The sequence below is a fragment of the Diadema setosum genome, chromosome 18 (genome assembly GCF_964275005.1).
Source record: "Diadema setosum chromosome 18, eeDiaSeto1, whole genome shotgun sequence".
Taxonomy (NCBI): Eukaryota; Metazoa; Echinodermata; class Echinoidea; order Diadematoida; family Diadematidae; genus Diadema; species Diadema setosum.
The window spans coordinates 11,897,214-11,920,735 of NC_092702.1; the positions used below are offsets into that span (position 1 = coordinate 11,897,214).

The 23,522-nt window shown below is 36.4% G+C and overlaps 1 protein-coding gene across 1 annotated transcript in view; it reads right to left on the reverse strand.

Moving 5' to 3' along the window:
• The window catches only part of LOC140241585 (prominin-1-A-like), a 289,128-nt gene that overhangs the window by 124,156 nt on the left and 141,450 nt on the right, over positions 1–23,522 (reverse strand). The window contains exons 11-17 of the mRNA XM_072321318.1: positions 17,689–17,792; positions 15,993–16,145; positions 10,168–10,294; positions 7,293–7,396; positions 6,651–6,738; positions 3,924–4,049; positions 2,004–2,084 (exon numbers count right to left, since the gene is read on the reverse strand). Of these exons, the coding sequence (XP_072177419.1) occupies positions 2,004–2,084; positions 3,924–4,049; positions 6,651–6,738; positions 7,293–7,396; positions 10,168–10,294; positions 15,993–16,145; positions 17,689–17,792 (783 nt within the window). The remainder of the gene's footprint in view (positions 1–2,003; positions 2,085–3,923; positions 4,050–6,650; positions 6,739–7,292; positions 7,397–10,167; positions 10,295–15,992; positions 16,146–17,688; positions 17,793–23,522) is intronic.

The window sequence follows — 23,522 nt, forward strand, 5'->3', positions numbered from 1 at the left end:
TGAGATTATACTCGTGTGATGATCTTCTAAATTGTGGAGGAATTCTGATGCATGCAAAGCGCGCCACAGAACTGAGCTATAAAGCTGCTCCTTTGTAGTTTTAGAATAATTGGCTGTACAGCAGTAAGTAGCTAGGAAGTCATAATAATTGAAGATGACCCACTCAAGGGCAATCAGGAAAAAGCCTACTCATTTCTTATTCCTTATTCATTCTGTATTATTCCAGAAATATATCCAGCAAACCTAAAGTGTTTCAGTTTGTGGCCAACAAACAAGCTTGTGAATGGGATGCCTGATAGGGTGACCATGGCATTTCTTGCCATTGCGAGACTTTTCCTTGTTTGTCTTCATTCTCTCGAGGAAGCATCAAGCTTTTGAAGATTACTTCAATTGTATCGATGCTTGCTTTTGTACAGATATTTATTGACTGGGATTAAATATGATCATTAACGAGCTTCCACAAAATAATGTGTTGCCTGAGAGGCAAAAAACAAATCCTGTGTGTACTAAGCTCACTGCTTTAGCGCGCAGTACACGAACCACATACTGTTCACCCCCATGGCTACATGGGATGTAATGCTTACACGCTTGCCCACACGTGTGGAACAGTGGTGTGGGACCTCCCCCCCCCCCCCCCCCCCATGCAGTTTTTGCCCCTCAGCATGGCTTGATGACGTCATTGGAACCATGTCCTTACATTTTGAATTTATGGCGGCCCTTGAGAGATGGCTGTCATTCTGCGTGACCTGGAAATGAATTCGGTCTAACTAGGACAATTTTGGCATATTCATCTAAGGCGCTTACCACAGTATTGTATGTTTTCTATGGCGGACATCTTGAATTTCAACATGGTGGCCTTTCTAAAAATCCACAATTAGGAAACAGCTGAATACTGAACACCACAAGCATGTGCATTCTTGAAATTTTGATGCTTCTACAATAATTGCAACCTGAGATATGGGTAAAACCGCTATAGCAGCCATTTTGAATTTCAAGATGGCAGCCTACAAACTGTAGGCCTATAAAAACTATCCACAATATCAGAAAAAGATATATCAGACTGTCTGATATCACAACTATGCATTTTGCATCAAATTTGAAGCTTCGATAATGCTCACTTTGTGAGATATAGGTCAAAATACAGTTTGCTATGGCGGCCATTTTGAAATTTAAGATGGCTGCCTACAAATTGTATCAAAACAATCTACAATATCATAAAAAGATATATCAGAGTGTCTGACATCACAACCATGCATTTTGCACAACATTTGAAGCTTCTACAATGCTCACTCTATGAGATATGGCGGCCATTTTGAAATTCAAAATGGCGGCTGAAGACGTGGTCGGAAAAAATGGAACCAAAGTTTTTTTGATTCAGCACCCCCAAATTGACAAAGTTAGCCCCAAAAATTAATTTTGGCATGAAAGTCTCATGGGATTACATAGTAGCCCCTACTATGATCACTTCTGGTTCTAGAGAAGAAGATTTGTAAATATTCCTAAATGTTGGGGAGATTGGGCCCCTATAAAAGGGCCCCTAGGGGCCCCCAAGAGGAGCATGGTGCCCAATTGTACAAATTGAGATGTTAACCCCCTGGCATGCTACCTGCCAAGTTTAGTGAACATTCATCAAGGGGTTTTCAAGAAGCATATCAACATGTACAATTTAAGTCCCTATTTTGACCCATCCCATCCCATTCCCAAGGGGGGGGGGGGCACCCCTGAGTCTGCTATGAACAAACTTGAAACAACAGTCATCAATATACTGACTTATTGAATAACTTAGCTCAATCACTTCTGGTTCTAGAGAAAATCTTTAAAGATTCCTTACTGGGTATGGGTTCCCCCGACCCCCCCCCCCCCCCCCCCCCCCACAGCTCCAGGTAAAATTTTGTGCCAATCATCAAGGCTGCAACCATGTGTTGGTGTATTGTGTTTGTTCAATAATGGTGTTATTATACAAACCTCTACTAAAACAAAAACAACAAAAGCATGTTCCTTACTTTATTTACAACACCTTCTGCCGTCACATCAAGAATGGTAGCCTGGGCCTTGAGATCAACTTGTGTGATACTCTGCTTGATCTACAATATGAACAATTGAGTGTGATACAGAAAATATGTCTTTAAAGTCAGAGGAAGTAATATCATCAAAGGTTTGAGCACTCTGATAAATCCTGTATCACATGAATTTTTACACCAGATAGTCATGAGTAGAATGCATTATATGCTAAATATACTTTTTAACCCGTTGAGGACAGTTTGATTTTGCTACAACACACATTTCCCACAGACGCTTGCCCGAGTATACTCGAGACTCGTCCTCAACAGGTTATCATGGACTGATTATACAAGATAATGAAATCCAGGATAAGATAATCCAGATATAAGATAATGAAATCCAGGTTCATCAGTGCAAAAAGTTGAACTGCCAAAGACAGGCACACTGACAGCATGTTTGGTAAATGTGCACAATTGAACTAAGGTAGCAACAAAAGAAAGTAAGCTTTGAGATGTCAAAAAAGGTCATACAACCTTTATCATCTTATTACATCCATGAGACACAAATAGACAAATGCAATGAAAGGTGATTGAGGAAAATAAATGAGATCAATCACAATGTAGACATGAAATTTAAGTTGATTACTAGTCATCCATGAAATTTCCATCCAAGCCATTCAAAGTGAAAGGCCTCAAACTATGTACTTATGATAAAAAAGCTTTGACTCAAAGAGACATTCATGGGAAGCACAAACATATCACATGGAAAATAATTTATACAAAGACTGAATGAAATCTATACTTTTCATAATTGTTAAAGGTAAGAAAATTACTTCAAACATTAATGATTTCAGGAATAAACAAAGCACAAAGTGATCAGAACAGACAAATTGACATGGCAGATGCCAAGCGATGTCTCGACCGCATATCGCAATTTGTGATTATTGTTTTTCAATGTAAGTCAGTTTACCTATTAACCTTTGACCTTGTCCCACATCACAAAAATTCAAACTTGACCAGCATCTATAGGAAGTGTACCTGTGGTGTGAGTTTTGTGGCCACAGCTCAAAGCTGTGGAAAGTAATTGCACTAACAATATATCATGCTAAACAGGGGAAAATCATTTACACTTTGACTATGTCAGAATTCACCAATATTCAAAGCTGACTGGCATCTTTACGTGATGTACCTGTGATGTGAATTTGGTGATCATAGCTAAAAGCTGTGGAAAGTTATTGAGAGTACACCACACTACTGTAAGTACAGTGCTTATCAGGTAAAGTTCATTGACCTTATCTCTGCATTCATGAATACTTGAACCTGACTGGTATTGTTAGGTGATGTACCTTTGGTATGAATTTGGCGGCCATACAAGTGTAGCTCAAAGCTGTGGGAAGTTATTGACAATATACCACAATACTATGTGTACAGTGCTTATCAGGTGAAGTGCATTGACCATTTGACCATTGACCTTCTCGGACTTCACCAATATTCAAACTTGACCGATTTCTTACGGTTACATACCTTTGGTGAGAGTTTGGTGGTCATAGCTCAAATCTATGAAAAGTTACTGAGAGTATACCACAATACTGTGCTTATGAGGGCAAGTTTATTGACCTTATCAGATTTTACCCATATTCGAACGTGATTGGCATCTTTAGTAATGAGCCTGTGATGTGACGTTGGTGGTCATAGCTCAAAGCCATGGAAAGTTACGGAGAGCACACCAAATAGTTGATGATGCCGACAACGGAAAAGTGACAGGTACATAGTCTAATGCCTTGCTTCTGCTGTGTGAGCAGACAATGACATGGGAAACAAAGCAAGATAAAACAACAACTTTGATGGAGTTCCTGATCCATCTGTCACGCTGACATTTTTTAAAGAAATCCACCAACATTCGCACTAGGCCCCAAGTCTTACCTCTATCAGTGTATCTGATACATTGATCTTGTTTGTTGAGTCTCTGATATTTAGGAGTGAAGTTTGGACATCACTGTCTATTGATGTAAAGTTTGACAGGTCCACCGACTCTATTTCAAATGAAGTCTGTGAGAAAGAACACAGAAAAATTGTATCACTTTCTACAACAGCATTTGAAATATTTTTGTCAAATTAGTTTATATGCCTTGGTTACAGAGAATAATAAATAAAAACATCATTTTTATGTAGTAATACAAGTTCATCATGTAGAAAGGTTGCTATGGCAACTGGTATGCCTCTGCCATATCGCATGGTTTTCCCAATAGGTGTCTTGATAATGTGAGATGACAGTTTCACAATTGGCAAAAAATTGAAATGACATGTTTGTCACAAACGTGTTGGGAGTCCTATGACTAAGTTTCATTTGGATGGACAGCTTAATTGTAAGCATTCAGGAATTTGAACATTTTCATTCGACCTTTGACCCCATGGCCCACAATTTTTCTACTAATAACTACATTGTAACATCCATTTTCATGAATATATTCTGACTTTTCATGACAATACTATTTTTAAAATATGGGGAAAAATTGTGACACTTTAACATTTACACTCAATCTTTGACCCCAAGGCCCAAATCATTCCTTACAGAATCATTGCGCATTTATGCATGCATATACCTAGTTTAAATTTAAATGCATTGATTAATCTCAGAGGTAAATAGAAAGAGTGTAATTTCAGCATTAAATAGAAGAATTTTAACATCTTAACCAGTCCTGACCATTGACCCCAAGACCCTGAAATTCCAAAGAGAATAAATGTCAGGCGTTAAATGCATATATGTGACCGTGCACCTCAAAACGAACATAAAGTCGCACACACTGATTTTGCGTGAGGACTGAAAATAAGTGAAATGGGTCAACCTAGCCGAACTTGACTTTTTCATATTTTCTGAAAGAGCGGGTCTTCTTTTACATTATGCTAAAATTTGGTATCATAAAACGGGCAGATAAGTGTGTTTTTTTAGCAGTTTATCTCGAACATTTTGGTAGAATAGTGTGATTAGGTGTGTCTTTAGAATCCCTTTTTCATTACTGAAAAACCTTGTCCACACTCTTCACTTTCAACTCTAATAACTTTTGAAAGAATAGTGCTACTGCTTTGAAAGTTGGTATTAATTATGGACAGAATGTGTTATTGAGGCATGCTTAATTTCAGTTTGATCCGATAATCTCTTCATTGTTGTTACTCTGGTGTTTCACTTCCTGTTTTGTGTCCCATTCATCGCACAGCCAGCACGGTTTGGTAAAGATTAAGCGCTTGAGTAGAAACTGTACTTCAGAGCCTCCTTTCTCATATCACACTTTTCCTGAGTTTGTGCTTTCTTTCCAATATCTAGATAGGTTAGGAGAGTCCCTTTGATTTGAGTTATACATCATTTTAAAGCTTAAAGTCTGCTCTTTCAGAATATGGTCTTAACTAAAAATTCATGTCTGGCGACTTTTTGTTTGTTTTGAGGTGCAGGGTCACATATGCTAAATTTCATTAATATACTAAAGCCACTTATGAGACATGGAGAAAAAAGTAAAATTTTAGCATTTTCTCTTGACCTTTGATCCCATGGACGAAAACTTTCCCTGGGGAATCTTTATCTGGTAATACATGTAATATACCTGTACGTACAAAGTTTAAAGAAAATACCTTCCAGCATTGCATACATGTAGATAATATAGAGAAATGCAAAACTTGACCTTGGCCTTGAGTATGCGCACCCAAAAGTTGATAGGCACAACTTCATCCACTTATACATATATATGCCAAGTTTCATTAGGATACCTCAAGTGCTTGCTAAGTTACATCCACAAACTTGATTACAGATGGACAGACAACTTGACAACATAATGCCTCTTGTGAAACTTTGTGGTGGAAGCATAATCATGATTTAAAAGTTATATCCACGCAGAACGTCTTCCATATCTTTATTAAAAAATGTGCATGATAAATTAGAAAATTGAATAAGTATATCTCTTACAGTTTACTCAATGGTGTAATATAGCTCCTGAAATAAAATATTTTTTCTTTCAACACACAAAATAAATCAATTTTAATTCCCCATTATATATACCTTGAAAGATCCTGAATATACCTCTGAGGGAGATGTCACAGATTGAGTGGCAATTCTTCAAAATCCCAGCAAACACATGTTTGGGTTCTACAACATTACAATGGATGTCTAACATTCCAATGTGCCATATTCAGCAAAGCTCTAGCTTCAGGTTGAAATTTGGAGATGAATAAAAAGTTTCACAATTTCAGTTTCAGAATCGTTAAAGAAGTTTGAGAAAGAATTTAAAGGCATACATATACATATGCATTTCTGTTCTCCTTGCCATGCCAAAATGGAAATGAAATGAAAATTGGGTCTTCTTAAAAACTTCCTATTTTTCTATAATGTGCACACTTGCACATGTTAGTTACCTATCTTCTTATCTGGCACATTTAATCTTTCAAATAAAGTAATCTGTTAATGCATATTCCAACATGTTCCTCTACTTCCTTGCTGTTAAAAGTGTTTTCTCAACAATACATTTTCATTCACTGCTCCAATTTAAAGCACACACATTCACTGTTGTCACCACATTAAAAGAGAGAGTGAACTGCAGCAGGGGAGGTCTTCTCTACTGTGCATTAATTCCCATCAAATGTGGGCAACAGTTACATTTGTACCTGGCTGTAGTTGAGCAAGACTTCTGCTATCATGGATGTGATGTTGGTATCCACTGTAGTTAGAATAGCAGCATTCTGTTCACATTGCCTATTAGACAAAGTAATAATTACCGGGAAAGATTGATTTAATAGGTGTCACAGTCCAACATTAGTACAATCTTTAATATAATTTACAAAAATTCTTGCTGTGGAGTACTGCCACATATAACCTGACATGGAGACATTCATGCAATTGGCTGTGTTGTTGCAGCAGCCACAGAAAGGCTTTAAAGACATCATTTGGAAACTGAAAACTCTGTTCCTTTCCATTTCTTTTTCCCCTTTGTAAAGAAATTAGTCTACACACATGAACTTGTGGTTTGCTTGAAAAACTGTTTATTTATAAATGATACATCTGCATGTACATGTATGTTGCATCTTGTACATTTTAGATCATTTATCAATGTTTTATTTAAAAAAAATATATGACTGGCAAAACATAGCATAATGTATACACTTATGAACCTTCTCTGTAGCTGTTTCATCTGTTCTTGCTCAGTTAATTGATAATTAAAGATGTTTTGACTGGCTGATTTGTCTTTCAGTACATATTATTTGTAAATGCAAGCTCAACAGCTATAGGAAAAAAAAATGATTACTCACTTTATCATTTTCTGAGCACGGAGTGGCTGATCACCATCACCAAGGAAGAGTGAGCCAAGGATGTATCTTTCTTTTGATGACAAAAGGTGTGGGTAGTCAATGATCTACCAAGCATAAGTATTGAAAAAAAAAATCATTTGCATCCATATGGACCAATCGCTAACTAACCACAGAAACAATAAATACTATCATGCAATGCTTCAAATTTGAGAATTTCCGGTGTTAAATACAAATTAATTTACATTTAATTCTGAATTACATAAAGAGGTTGGCATCAAAATATTTCTTCTGAGCAGCAGGAACTTTGATGCATATCTCTTGACATTTGACTCTATTGTAAATATTGGAAGTAATCACAAGCAATTCAACTGCAGTGCATAGTCAATGGGAATGCATCTACCTTCTCACACACTCAATGTATTCTTATGATATGTACAGTTACATTCCTTTCTCATTTCAAAATGAAATTCATAGAATTTGACCATGAGGATTGACTGTTTGATCTTGTAACACAGAGATAATATTTCCCAAACTTTTTCAAAGCATCATGTGAAGAGCCGTTTCCTTTGGACTTTTTTACCTGAAGTTATGGCTGGAAGATGACAACAGCACACCTTCAGCGATCTTTGACATAATCTCTGAGCCATTACCCTATCACTTAATCCAAACAGTTATTAATTGATTTCTTACAAATATTACCACTGGACATTTCAAGATGACTTCATGGCTAGGAAAACATGCTAAGCCAGAGTTAAAGAAGAAATCCATTCCCAAAATAAACAAACTTTAAAAGAAAGAGAAAAATATTCCCTACAGAATGATATAGAAATTGATAAGAAATAGAGAAGATATGACATTTTTGAAATTTTACATATCTTTTTCAGAAAACATTTTTTGACCAGTCCTTATAAATACACAAATAAGCTAGTTGACAATGTCATGCTCTCAAAATTTCTTATTCATTCAAAAAAAGAAAAAGAAAAAAGAACAAATGTTAACTCTGATATTCAATGCATATTTGTATGGGAACATGCTTTTACTTGTATTACACCGTAGCTAAAATAATAATTTTTCCAAATCTCATATGCAAAATACATGAAATGTTTTCCGAAAAAATGTGAAATTTCAAAATGTTGTATGTTCCTTTAATATTTCTTATCCAATTTTTGTCATTTTTGTATCACTCTGTATAGAATATTTTTCTATTTCTTTTGAAGTTTATTCATTTTTTGGGTGGATTTCTTCTTTAAATGACATGTAACCTAGCACAAAATCATTTTATGCAAAGAATTAATCCTCTAAATCATATATTTGTCATGCCTTTTTGCTTGAGCAGTGGCTGGAAATTACTATTATTAAAATTTTTTGGCCAAAGTAACACAGTGAAGTATGATCTTTGACAGAAAGAGATTTTGGCTACAGTATGTATGTCTTGCTTATCCAAGCTGGACCAAATATAAAAAATATCCAATGCAGCATTTTATAATCTCCACCAAGGAGGTTATTTTTTTGCAACTGACTGACAAATTGCAGTATATTGAAGTAAAATAAGCACTGAATTGATTAGAGTTTTCTTTTTTTTTCTGTAGTAGCAGCCATGACAAAAGAAATCATGGGCATACATACTCGAGCAGGATTTGAACCTACGACCTCCTGATCATTTGACAGGCATCTTATTCACAAGATGACTGAGCTTCCAGCCGACAGCCAGAGCCAGTTGTAATCCTAATTGGTTATTCTTACATTTTATTTCTTCACCAGCACTGTTTTTTTTTTCTTTAGTCTGTTTGCAAAATAACTCAAAAAGGAATGAAAGGTTTAGGATTAAATTTTCAAGAAAAATTGTAATGAGATATTAGGAACAGATGATTAAATTTTGGTAATGATCCAGATCACCATCTGGATCTAGGAATTAATATTATTATTTTTTAATAGATTCATATGTTAAGTTCAGATGGTGATCCTTAACCTCGAGGATAGCTATCTTTGAGGATAAACTCTGGCCCCCTAACTACAATGTGTAGTCACAAAACAATGCTTATCCTCGAAGGTATCTATCCTTGAGGATAGGCTTGCTGCTTCCCCCCCCCCATAACTACACTTATCTACAAGTTCCTATTAACAAGTTTTGTCCACATGATGCCTAACTGTGAGTGGGGACTCCCTGCGGCTCGTTGATAGGGCGCTAAACCTGATATCTTGTGGATAGCTTTCCTTGAGTTAACTCCAAGCTAGCTATCAACAAGTGCATCTACACATGCTTAACTACAAGCTTATCCTCGAAGATAGCTATCCTTGAGGTTAAGGATCACCCTCTGAATGTAACTTTTATCTTAATCAGGGTTCATCATAAACACTAGATGGCATGTTTGCTTTTGTGACCCTCAAAGGCATTATGCTGTTGGCAAGTATGTCAAAGGCAGTGACGGCTGGTCTTGATGGTCAAGTAATGCTGATGACATGCATGTAGGACTATGATATAAGGTGGAAATCACAATACAGGTGGATATGAGCTGCATGGCTGAGGTCTGTGCTCTCTAAGTGTTTTGATAGTTCTTTGATCACATTTATGAAATGTAAAGCACAAATGGACAAGCAGATACAGTGGATGGACAACCAAAAGAATGAGACTTTTAGCAGGTCTTAGGATGGAAGCTATACACATGGTGTATAACAAACTTGTTTTACAGCTTAGTTTGAAACTTAAGACTCAAATTTGTCCCAAGCAGTCATGCACAAACAATTTGCAGAGCTTCAGAATGTGACCCTTTATCCAAGATGTGAATAGCTGTGATTGCTACTATCTGTTCAAAGGAATCTGTTAAAGAAGGTGCCCATGAAGAGCAATGGTTACCATGATCACCATATTGCCTACCTCATGGAGTATGGCCTTGGTCTGAATGGGTTGGCAAATGGTTTTCTCTACACCTCCTCCTACTAGGAAGGCAGCGGTAGTGAGCAACATGAGGAAGCTGGAGAACAGGAAGGCAAATGCCACTCCTCTGTAAAAAGATGTGAGAAAGAGAATTCTGTAGCTTTCACGTACAGTGCGCATAAAAAAAAAGGTAATCCAACTTTGGAGGGATACTATTTCATTATTGTCAGCTATGGAGAGCTCAATGTTGGTTGTGAGGAAAGACTTCTTTCCATTGGTACCTAATTATGTTGACAAATGTCATGCATGACTGAGCACATGAACTTTTAAGACAACAATGACAAATTGCCCTTTTTCCAAGTTTGAGTGTCACATGAAGGAACAATGAATGTCACACTGGATGGATGAGATCTGTCAATGAAAGTGATCAAACTAACAGGAAAGCCTGCATAAGTGCACGACTGCATGTTTGTGTTTAGGGTTTCTTCTTACCTTTTATGGTAAGTCCGTAACTTTCAACACGGCCATGGTGTCAATAACTTGGTCACTCCCACAAAGGTTAACCCATTATCCATTTTCCCCCTTCATATTAAAAACATGATTTGTCGCTACGAGCTATATGTGTTGAATATGAACAGAGAAAATGGGCTGTTTGGGTTGCCTTGTGGGAGTGACAAGTTATCAGACAGGTGGCCATGTTGCAGTTAGAAGAAACCCTGAACACAAACCTAAACACAAACATGCATTCGTACAGGCTGGCTTGTTTACTTTGATCCCAAAGACCGGTGCAAGATGTAACCTGGTATGGCAATAATTAATTAGTCATGTGGTAGTCCAGAAAAACAGCAGCATGCTGAAGTTTTGGATTATGGCATTGCAATTATCACTGTAAGAATTTTGTAAGAAGTGAGTTCAACATATAAACATATATAAATATATAAATATATATTTATATATTAGATGGCTTAGACAGTTTCTGGTATGTGATTGGTCGAGAGCTCGTCACATGATACTGTTTGCGAGGATCGCAAATGTTATATTCTCCCAGCTCGTTGTATTTCACCAACTGGTCAAATGAATATATTTTTTCCATGTGTGTCGCCCTCTTACGGTTGAAATACGAACAATTACACCAATATAAGGGTGTGGGACCACGTCGGTAACTGGGACGAGCAAACGATTACTATCGATAACTGCAGTCTGGATCGACATCGATACGTGTGAGAGAGTAGACGGCACGGCGCGGCGAGAAGCGTCACGCGCTAGGCCTGCCTGGGTGGAAATCGGGAAGCTGAACGTTACACAGTGTGTAACGTACCGTACCCAATGTACCGTTTACGTATGCACGTATCATTCGAAGTTTGGATTCACACTTCAAAATGGAACCCCATTTTGTCTATAATAAACGACGACGAGCTCGATAAGATTTTGGAGGATAAGGATTCTAACTCCACTAAACATGTCCTAAAACAAGCGAGTTAATAGTCTAGAGATATTTTGTTCAGTTCATCTTCATTGTCCGCGCCTACATCAACATAGGCTAACTTAGACTAACGTTAGATCTAACGTTACATCGAACAAGTGGATGACTACGACACCGAGCAGACTATTTTGCAAATCACTGTGTTTGTGAATAGTTTCTACAATGTTCATCTCTGCAACAGAGGAAAAACAAGACTGATTTTGAAATTGCTGCAGATTCTTGATGACAGAACTCAAGGTACGTCTAACGTTAGGCCTATACCTGTCCTGGCACAAGACAAATAATGACTAAAAATCACAGGGTAGAAAAAGTATGATGCACTGGGGAGTCAATTTGGACGCATGCGATGTAGACACTAACACTAGACCTAGACGCTAGACTTACGTAACGTTAGACCGTGTAGATTCTAGAAACTAGATCTATTTAGGCCTAACATTAGAATCTGGGTCTAGTCCTAGGCCTACTGAGTACTTTACGAAACAAATGTCAAATGATGAAAATTGCCCAGTAGGCCATAACGTTAGGCCTAAGTAAGAGTAAAGTTAGAATTGTTTTGTGAGTAGACCCTAGAACATCTGCTGATCTTTTGGACCTGAGCCTAATTTAACTATAAAGCGTCGTTACTGGACTTGAGCCTAACGTTAGAAGGGCCAAGGGCCTAGGGCCTACTGTCGTTACAGCTAGAGGACATGAGCCTTACTACACAGCCCAGTCGCTGTACAAAATCGCGACAGCGCGCACACACAGCGTCTGGTCGGGCTAACATGAGCGTAAAAACGATTATGCGTCGTTAGTGTGTAGGCTCTTCTGTAAACCGTAATCAAGGGCAAGGCCATCTAATATAACAGATATCGACTGGTAGGGGGTGGAATGTAACATTCTTTGGAACGCCAGGGAGTTATATTTTCCCTCGTGATCATATTTTCCCTCAGCGCTGCACGCTTCGGGAAAATATAATCCCTTGGGAAAATATAACTCCCTGGCGGTCCAAAGAATGTTAAATTCCACCCCGTACCAGTCAATATCTGTATAATATAAATATGAAGACTCTGTTTGCACAAACTGCAAGTCCAAATTGTTAATTTCTTTTAAATCAAGATTTCTTGTTGAAGTATGTTGGCATAGCACACATACAGTACCATTGTATGATGTAGAGAAACTCACTTACTATGTATCTACATAAGAGGTTTAATTTTCAGAAGTCTAAACAGAGGAAAATGTGAAATTTTGTTCTTCTCAATGTATTTTGTGACAACTAGGACTATCGATCAATGTGATTAATGCCCCCCACCTAACATCAGAGGGAGTTAGCTCAACTAGCAATGAGTACTTTGTATGCTTTTTAAAGAAAAAAAAAACAATCACCATGACAATGTATTGTTCAACATTGAATAAATGTATATTTTGCTCACTGATAGTCACATGTGCCATATCTTAAGCCAAGTGCTCAACAACTGCATAAGTAAATAAATCAGCAATTTTTATGATTTTCATTAAAAATGCTGTTACTATGGCAACACAATGTTTGACATTAACAAAAAATGAAGTTTGCACAACTATATATCATAGCAGTCACATGTGCCAAATTTCAAGTCAAATGCTCAAAAGCTGAGGGAGATAGGTAAATTCACAACAATATAATTGTATGATTTAAAATATGCTGTTACCATGGCAACACATTTTCCAACAATGACGAAAGAACAATTTTGCACAGCTAGGTAGTATAGTGGTTACATGTGCCAAATTTCAAGCTAAATGCTCAAAGACTGAGGGAGTTAGCTGAATCCACAATATTTTTGTATGCTTTTTAGTGAAAAAATGCTGTTACCATGGCAACGCATTGTTCAGCAATGACGAAAGAGTAAGTTTGCACATGTACTATGTACTATAGCGGGCACATGTGGAAAATTTCAAGCCAAATGCTCAAAGACTGAGGGAGATATCTGAATCCAAAGTATTTTTGTATGATTTTCATTTAGAATATGCTGTTACCATGGCAATGCATTGTTCAACAATGATGAAAGATTAAGTTTGCACATCTACGTACCATAGCGGTCAAATGTGCCAAATTTCAAGCCATATGCTCAAAAACTGAGGGAGTTAGCTGAATCCACGATATTTTTGTATGCTTTTTAGTGAAAAAATGCTGTTACCATTGCAATGCATTGTTCAACAATGACGACAGAAGATGTGTTCTGCACATCTACATACTGTAGCGGTCACACATGCCAAAATTCAAGTCAAATACTCAAAAACTCAAGGGAGTTAGGTCAATCTCAAATATTTTTGTATGATTGGTATAAAAAACTGCTGTTGCCATGGCAACAGATTTATTCATAAACAAAAAAGGCCTCCTGCACAACTATACATTACATTGATCGTATGTCCCAAATTTCAACTGAATTGCTATAAAACAGAGTAGTTCGATTCACAATATTTTGTAAGATTTTTTTCAAAATTTGCCATTGCCATGGCAACACATTATGCAATACTAACGAAAAAGGTGTCTTGCACATCTACCTCTGATAGCAGTCACATATGCCAAATCTGGGGTTCATTGCTCAAAAAATGAGAGAGTAGTTTGATCCACAACATTTTGTAAGATTTTTAAATTGTCTGTTGCCAAGGCAATGTTTATGCAATACTAACGAAAAAGATGTCTTGCACATCTTCCTTTGATAGCAGTCACACATGTCAAATTTGGGGTGATTTGCTCAAAAAATGAGAGAGTACACTGTAGTTCGATCCACAAGTTTTTATGAAAATATGCCGTTGCCATGGCAATGCATTATGCGATACTAACAAAAAAAGTGTCTTGCACATCTACCTTTGATAGCAGTCACACATGCCAAATTTGGGGTCAATTGCTCAAAAAATGAGAAAGGAGTTCGATCCACAAGATTTTGCAATGGACTGACCGACCGATGGACCGACTGGCCACCCGACCTCAGAGTGATTCCTATATACCCCCATACACACTATGTGTGGGTGGGGGTATAAAAACCGGAAAGTCCACTTGTCACACTTTGTTGCAAAATCTGATACGTCCGCCGAGCTCAGTATAGAATTGGTGTTTTGGAATCTTGCGATTCGAAGTTCTTCCACAATTTTCTTAGTAATGCTTATGAAACTTAGCACACATTATTTTTTGGATGAAGATATGCAAGACATTTTTTTCAATGTCCTGAAAACTGCATTGCCATGATAACTGCATATTCTGGCCATAAGTGAGGGCACGATTTTCTTGGTGATCGAGCTACTTTTGTATTTTTTTAGTAATACACGTAGCCATGAAATTTGGTGAGCATACTGACCTTGGGTGAAGATGTGCAAGTCACATTCTTTAATGTGTCAGGAACTGCATTGCCATGGTAATGGCATATTGCGGGGATTGATCGGAAAAATATCAGGAATCAAAAAAAGTTCCTCATTTTTAAAGTAAAATGCTCATGAAGCTTGGCACAAACATTAGTGCCGGTTTGAATATGGGCAATTAGGTATATTTTTCAAATGTGATGGAAACTGCATTGCCATGGTAACAACATACGCCTAACATTGTATGGTAACGGCGTACTATGGTGACAAATCTGAAAAATTTTGTGAATCGAAGAACTTTCTTTTTTTCTAGCGAAATGCTCATAAAGCTTGGTACACACACTGGAGTCAGAGTGAAGACATTTTTTGACATGTGTTGTAAACTGCATTGCCATGGTAACCACATATCCTTAAAACAAATCAGGAGAAATATTTCAGATCAAACTATTTTCTCATTTTTTTGAGCAATACGTCAGAAGCCTCCATATTTTGTGCAGTGCGCAGCCTGCATGCTTATTGTGAAGTCTGTATCGTGCATGTACAGGTCTATGTACAGTGTACATGCTGTGCACAGCATGCATAATACAGCGTAACATGGAGGCAGCCATTTTGAAATCACTGGACATATAAATGACACGTTGCTTGGTGAAAGTGGACTTATTGGCTTTTGCAAACAAAGGAGGAGGCATTTATTGGTTTTGCAACAAAACAGTGATCTTAGGTTGAAATATTTAGATTTTATGTGCAGATTGGTCCCACAACACAGTGTACATTGTATATCAATTAATTTTCATGAAAAATGGACTATGCAGAATCTTGTAATATATACCTACACTGGACTCTTTGTATGTAACACACATATTCATCTGGCAGTACTGCCATTAAATATTGCAATATAAGCTTTGTCTGAAATATAGCTGTAATTTCTTTTTTGTTTTTGTTTTGTTTTTGTTTGTTTTTTGTTTTTTTGTTTTTTTGAGGATTGAAGACACAGAGCAAAAATCTTCATTCAGGTTGACCATCTTACGCCAAAAGCAAGGTTCCTCCAAAGTTGGAGAGGCATCCTCTTTCTGTAGGCTGATCCCGTTTGTCACGCCCACACTCCCCAAGGAGGACACCTAAGTAGTTACACAGGATGATCACTATGAAGATGCATACAGCTGCTATCCCTACATAAAACCTGTTCAGGATCAAAAGGGAGTAAGGAACTCAAAGTTATTAACATACATATATATATTACAAGAGGAGGATCATTTTTTTTTCTATTCAACATAAGAAATTCACTCTCTGTAACAAAAATATTTTAACGGCCTTATTAAAAAAAGGCAAGGAGATGTCATGAGTTTGCAAAAGTGATGACTTACATCAAGTATCAGTTTGGAAATGTGAAAATGTGGTGTATGCCTCAGGACAAAGTAGCTATAAAAATAAAGTGTTTGGTCCTGTGCCAGTGGATCTCTAGACAGAGAAATAAAATAATAAATTCAGGCCTGAAGCCTAATGGAGATTCAATTTCAATCTCATGAAACCTCCGCTTGATGACCCTCAAGGGTAAATCAGTAACTTAATTGTGATTGCCTCTTCACAGGCACTACAAACAAACCATTCTTTTCCTATAACATCATCATCTTTTTCATTACTTCTGGATAAAGCAAGAATGATGACAGAAATTTACATTACATATTTTGCTTTTCAAATGCCCTGCCTAATAACCAAACATGGGCAGTTTTGTGTTTTGGTTTTGTAGTAGTTCTCTATATTTTCCTCAGGATATTTCCAGCTAAATCACTCTTGCATTTTGATAAAAATCATGAGAAAGTTAACTTTTTTCTCAGGGAATTCAGTGGGTTATCCTTGGATCAACTTTCAAGGGGATTGAAACTCAAATACATTAGTGGACTGAGAGAATGCGTCAACATCAGTAGAACACATCAATGATATCTGAGGAAAGTCAGACAATTCATTCAGAGGTTATGAAAGTTTGGTTGATATCTGACCACAGAATTTATGAATCAAGATGAAATTTACAAGTTACTGATGACAAATGTGGTTAAAGAGCATTGATTTTTTTTTTTTTTTTTTTTTTTTTTGCTTTTGGGATAGCTCAAAGTTTGAACTGAAGATCATGGATACCTCACAAATTTACAATTTTAAATGAGTCTTTTACATATAAAGACAGAAATTATGGTGTACTTTAGAGTTTGTAGAATTCAGTAAAGTATGGATGATGGTGATCATATTCTAACCAAACATAACCTAATAACAAGTGAAACTAGAGAAGCACTCTGAAAGCGCAGACCTCCGCCAAGCAGCTCATTTCCACCACTGATCTTGTTCTTTTGTAGAAATCAGTGATTTCTACCCATATGTGCGCATGCTGAAAATCGCCCAATTTCCCAATTATAGATACCTTTTGTTATGTCATCAATACTAGCTGTGGGACGTGCCTCGCCCTGGACTAGAAACCAGAGTACGCATTCTAATGCGCGTATGAAAACCTAAAAAATACGCAGCTTGAACTCCCAAGTTCACTGACCCTACCTGCTCATATATCGAAAATCCTTCATAAAATAATGAAAACATAACCTCCTCCCTTGGCAGAGGTAATAAAAAGATAATGTGTTCTCCTTAAATCATATTTCACCACAGAATGCAATCATTCTGACAACATTTCACACATTGGGCAAAAATAAGAATTTCTGATATACCATGGCAAGGCTCACCTGTACTGGTCGTAGGTCTCCGCCTTGTGCAGGCCATCGTACAAAGCCTCTGATACTGGCCCCCCAGAGTTGGGGCTAAATGTTGTGACAATTTTATCAATCACCTGAGGTTGGGGATATGGATGAAACAGTGAATGGTGACAGAGAGTAATATATCAATGAAGTTCCACCAACAAGTTGCCATGACAAAGTCGCACTCCTCAAAGCCTAGGAAGCTGCATGTAAAGTGACTTGGTTGAAAACAGGGAAAATTAGCTTTTAGTTGAAGTAACCAATTTCCTATTGTAATTAGAACTATCACTAAATGTGATTAATATCCCACCTAAAAATGAGGGAGTTAATATATTCCAATATATTTTTGAAAGTTCTTTATTGAAAAGCATGTTACCATGGCAATTGGTTTGGTTTGGTTTATTTCTGCATTTTCTTTCTCCAAATACAATAACAAATGAAAAAGTGATAAAGAGTATGCAAAAGAAAGGAGAGTATAACATAGAAATCAATATAAGAAATATCAAATTCATAACAACATCAGTTTGTAATAATATATTTATGAATCAAAGCAACATATTTAGGCAAAGGAGAAATCAATACAGAGGACCGTCATCATAAGCAGAGCTTGACTTGGATGGGGTTCTATTTTATATATACAAATTACTACAACACCAATAAACCGACACATAAAAATCTTAATATTAATGTTATATACCAAACACATTTTGCTAAAGAAAAAACCCCAACAACAACAGGAAAGAACAAGAGACCCGCGGGTCTAGCGCTCACCTGAGTATCGCAAGTTTACCTTTCACGCAGTCACTAATCTAAATTATTCACAGCTCTACCAAAATTTGACCAGGCATTCTCAAGTAGAAGACGAAAATATACAATAAGGGCCCATTTTTTTTTTTTAAGATTCCTTAATTTGGGGGGATTGGGGCCCCCTGGGGCCCTCTGGGTGGGGCATGGTGCCCATTTTGATAAATTGAGATCCTGACCCCCTAGGGATGCTACCTACCAAGTTTGACGAAAATCCATCATGAGGTTTTCAGGAAGAAGATGAAAATGTACAATTCAGGCCCCCATTTGGACGTTCCCAACCCCCCCCCCCCTGCCCCCAAGAGGGGCACCCCTGGATCTGCTATGAACAAACTTGAAACTACAGTCATTAATGTACTCACTCATAGTATTATCTTAGCTCTATAACTTCTGATTCGAGAGAAGATTTTTAAAGATTCCTTCATTTTGGGGCATGGTGCCCATTTTAACAAATTGAGATCCTAACCCCCTAGGGATGCTACCTACCAAGTTTGGTGAAAATGGGTCATGGGGTTCTCAAGAAGAAGATGAAAATGTACAATTTAGGTCCCATTAATGCATAAATCAAAGACAACTAGCTGGAAATATATTCCGATAACAGATACTTTTTTAGATGAGCCTTAAAGGAAAAAAAAAAAATGAAGTACACTGTTTTAGTTGATCAGGCAGGTTGTTCCAGACGTCAAGACCATACTGTCTAATTGATTTTTGAACTAAACAGTTTTTGGGTTCACAAGGTGATAGTCTGTCGAGCGGGAAGTTGGATATGTGTGTATATTTGAGTTTAAGTGAAATATATTATGGAATAAAGATGGAAGTTGATTTGTTGCGTACTTGTACATGAATATGCCTGTTTGTAGGATGTGGATGTCATGAAGCAGGGCTAGACATTAACGGTGGCCCGGTGGCCCGGGGCCACCAAAAACACAAGTCAGGCCACCAAAATTTCAGAAATGAAGATTTTGGTAGCTCGATCTGGCCATCAAAAAAAAGTCGGATGTTTGCCTTTACTTTTGAAAATGAACAGCGGTAACAATTGGCTCCGAAAGATGCTCAAATAAATGTCAGATGTTTGCTTTTAATTTTGGAAATGAATAACGGTAATATTCGACTCCGTATGATACTAAAATAAATGTCGGGCGTTTGCTTATACTTTTGGAAATGAATAACGGTAAGATTCAGCTCCGTACGGTGCTAAAATTAATGTCAGATATTTGATTTTGCATTCGGAAATGAATAAGGATAACATTCGGCTCCGGAAGATGATGAAATAAATGTCGAATGTTTGCTTTGACGTTTGGAAATGAATAATTATAATAATATTCAACTCTGTATGATGATAAAATAAATGCCGGATGTTTGTTTTTACGTTTGAAAGTAAATGACAATAACATTCAGCTCCGGAAGATGCTAAAGTAAATGTCGAATGATCCCTTTGACGTTCGGAAATGAATAACAATGATATTCAATTTCGTACGATGATTAAATAAATGTCGGAGGTTTGTTTATGCGTTCGAAAATAAATAGCAAATAACATTCCGCTCCGGAAGATGCTAAAATAAATGTCAGATGATTGCTTTTAAATTTCGAAATGACTAACAGTAACAATTAGCTGCGTTCGATGGTAAAATTAATGTCTGATGTTAGCTTTGACGTTCGGAAATGAATAACAATAGTATTCAACTCCGTACGATGATAAAATAAATGCCGGATGTTTGCTTTTACGTTCGAGAGTAAATAGCAATAACATTCAGCTCCGGAAATGCTAAAATAAATGTCGAATGATACCTTTGACGTTCGGAAATGAATAACAATAATATTCAACTTCGTACGATGATTAAATAAATGTCGGATGTTTGTTTTTATGTTCGAAAGTAAATAGCAATAACATTCGGCTCCGGAAGATGCTATAATAAATGTCACATGATTGCTTTTACGTTCGGAAGTGAATAGCAGAAATATTCTGCTCCATACGATGCTAAAATAACTGTCGGATGTTTGCTTTTAAATTTCGTAATGAATAACAGTAACATTTAGCTGCGTTTGATGGTAACATTAGTGTTTGATGTTAGCTTTGACGTTCGGAAATGAATAACAATAATATTCAACTCCGTACGATGATAAAATAAATGCCGGATGTTTGCTTTTACGTTCAAAAGTAAATCGCAAAAACATTCAGCTCTGGTAGATGCTAAAATAAATGCCAAATGATCCCTTTGACATTCAGAAATGAATAACAATAATATTGAACTCCGTACGATGCTAAAATGAATGTCGAATGTTTGCTTTGAATAACAATGAACAGCAATAGTATTCAACTCCCTACGATGATAAAATAAATGCCGGATGTTTGCTTTTACGTTCAAAAGTAAATAGCAGTAACATTCAGCTCCGGAAGATGCTAAAATAAATGTCGAATGATCCCTTTGACGTTCGGAAATGAAGAACAATAATATTTAACTTCGTACGATTAAATAAATGTCTGATGTTTGTTTTTACGTTCGAAAGTAAATAGCAATAACATTCGCCTCCGGAAGATGTTAAAATAAATGTCACATGATTGCTTTTATGTTCGGAAGTGAATAGCAGTAATATTCTACTCCATACGATGCTAACATAACTGTCAGATGTTTGCTTTTAAATTTCGAAATGACTAACAGTAACAATTAGCTGCGTTCGATGGTAAAATTAATGTCTGATGTTAGCTTTGACGTTCGGAAATGAATAACAATAGTATTCAACTCTGTACGATGATAAAATAAATGCCGGATGTTTGCTTTTACGTTCGAGAGTAAACAGCAATAACATTCAGCTCCGGAAGATGCTAAAATAAATGTCGAATGATCCCTTTGACGTTCGGAAATGAATAACAATAATATTCAACTTTGTACGATGATTAAATAAATGTCGGATGTTTGTTTTTATGTTCGAAAGTAAATAGCAATAACATTCGGCTCCGGAAGATGCTAAAATAAATGTCACATGATTGCTTTTACGTTCGGAAGTGAATAGCAGAAATATTCTGCTCCATACGAAGCTAAAATAACTGTCGGATGTTTGCTTTTAAATTTCGTAATGAATAACAGTAACATTTAGCTGCGTTTGATGGTAAAATTAGTGTTTGATATTAGCTTTGACGTTCGGAAATTAATAACAATAATATTCAACTCCATACGATGATAAAATAAATGTCTGATGTTTGCTTTTATGTTCGAATGTAAATAGCAATAACATTCAGCTCCGGAAGATGCTAAAATAAATGTCTGATGTTTGCATTTATGTTCGAAAGTAAATAGCAATAACATTCAGCTCCGGAAGATGCTAAAATAAATGTCAGATGTTTGCGTTGAATAACAATGAATAACAATGAGTAGCAATAGTATTCAACTCCCTACGATGATAAAATAAATGCCGGATGTTTCCTTTTACGTTCGAAAGTAAATAGCAATAACAGCCAGCTCTGGAAGATGCTAAAATAAATGTCGAATGATCCCTTTGATGTTTGGAAATGAATAACAATTATAATATTCACCTCTGTAGGATGATAAAATAAATGTCTGATGTTTGCTTTTATGTTCGAATGTAAATAGCAATAACATTCAGCTCCGGAAGATGCTAAAATAAATGTTGGATATTTGCTTTGACCTTCGGAAATTAATAACAGTAATATTCAACTCCGTACGATGATAAAATAAATGCCGGATGTTTGCTTTTACGTACGAAAGTAAATAACAGTAACATTCAGCTCCGTAAGATGCTAAACTAAATGTCGAATGATCCCTTTGACGTTCGGAAATGAATAACAATAATATTCAACTCCGTACGATGATAAAATAAATGTCTGATGTTTGCTTTTATGTTCGAATGTAAATAGCAATAACATTCAGCTCCGGAAGATGCTAAAATAAATGTCTGATGTTTGCATTTATGTTCGAAAGTAAATAGCAATAACATTCAGCTCCGGAAGATGCTAAAATAAATGTCAAATGTTTGCTTTGAATGACAATGAATAACAATGAATAGCAATAGTATTCAACTCCCTATGATGATAAAATAAATGCCAGATGTTTAATTTTACGTTCGAAAGTAAATAGCAATAACAGTCAGTTCTGGAAGATGCTAAAATAAATGTCGAATGATCCCTTTGATGTTCGGAAATGAATAACAATAATATTCAACTCCGTACGATGATAAAATAAATGTCTGATGTTTGCTTTTATGTTCGAATGTAAACAGCAATAACATTCAACTCGGAAGATGCTAAAATAAATGTGGGATATTTGCTTTGACCTTCAGAAATGAACAATAATATTCAACTCCGTACGATGATAAAATAAATGCCGGATGTTTGCTTTTATGTTTGAATGTAAATAGCAATAACATTCAGCTCCGGAAGATGCTAAAATAAATGTTGAATGATCGCTTTGACGTTTGGAAATGAATAACAATAATATTCAACTCCGTACGATGATTAAATAAATGTCGGATATTTGCTTTTACTTTCAAAAATAAATAGCAATAACATTTGTCTCCGGAAGATGCCAAAATAAATGTCAGATGATTGCTTTTACGCGTGGAAGTGAATAGCAGTAACATTCTTCTCCTTATGATGCTAAAATAAATGTCGGATATTTGCTATTACATTTCGAAATGAATAACAGTAACATTCAGCTGTGTTTGATGGTAAAGTAAATGTCTGATGTCTGCCTTGACGTTCAAAAATGAACAGTAACATTCGGCTCCGTACAATGCTAAAATAATTGTCAGATGATTCATTTCACTTTCTGAAGTGGACAGCAGTAACATTCGGCTCCGTACGATAATAAAATAAATGTCGGATGTTTGCTTTTAAATTTGGAAATGAATAACAATAATATTTTGCTCTGTACAATGCTAAAATAAATAACAGATTGTTGCTTTTACATTTGGAAATGATTAACAGTATCAATTGGTTCAGTTAGATGCTAAAATAAATAGCGGATGTTTGCTTTCACATTCGGAAATGAATAAGGATAACA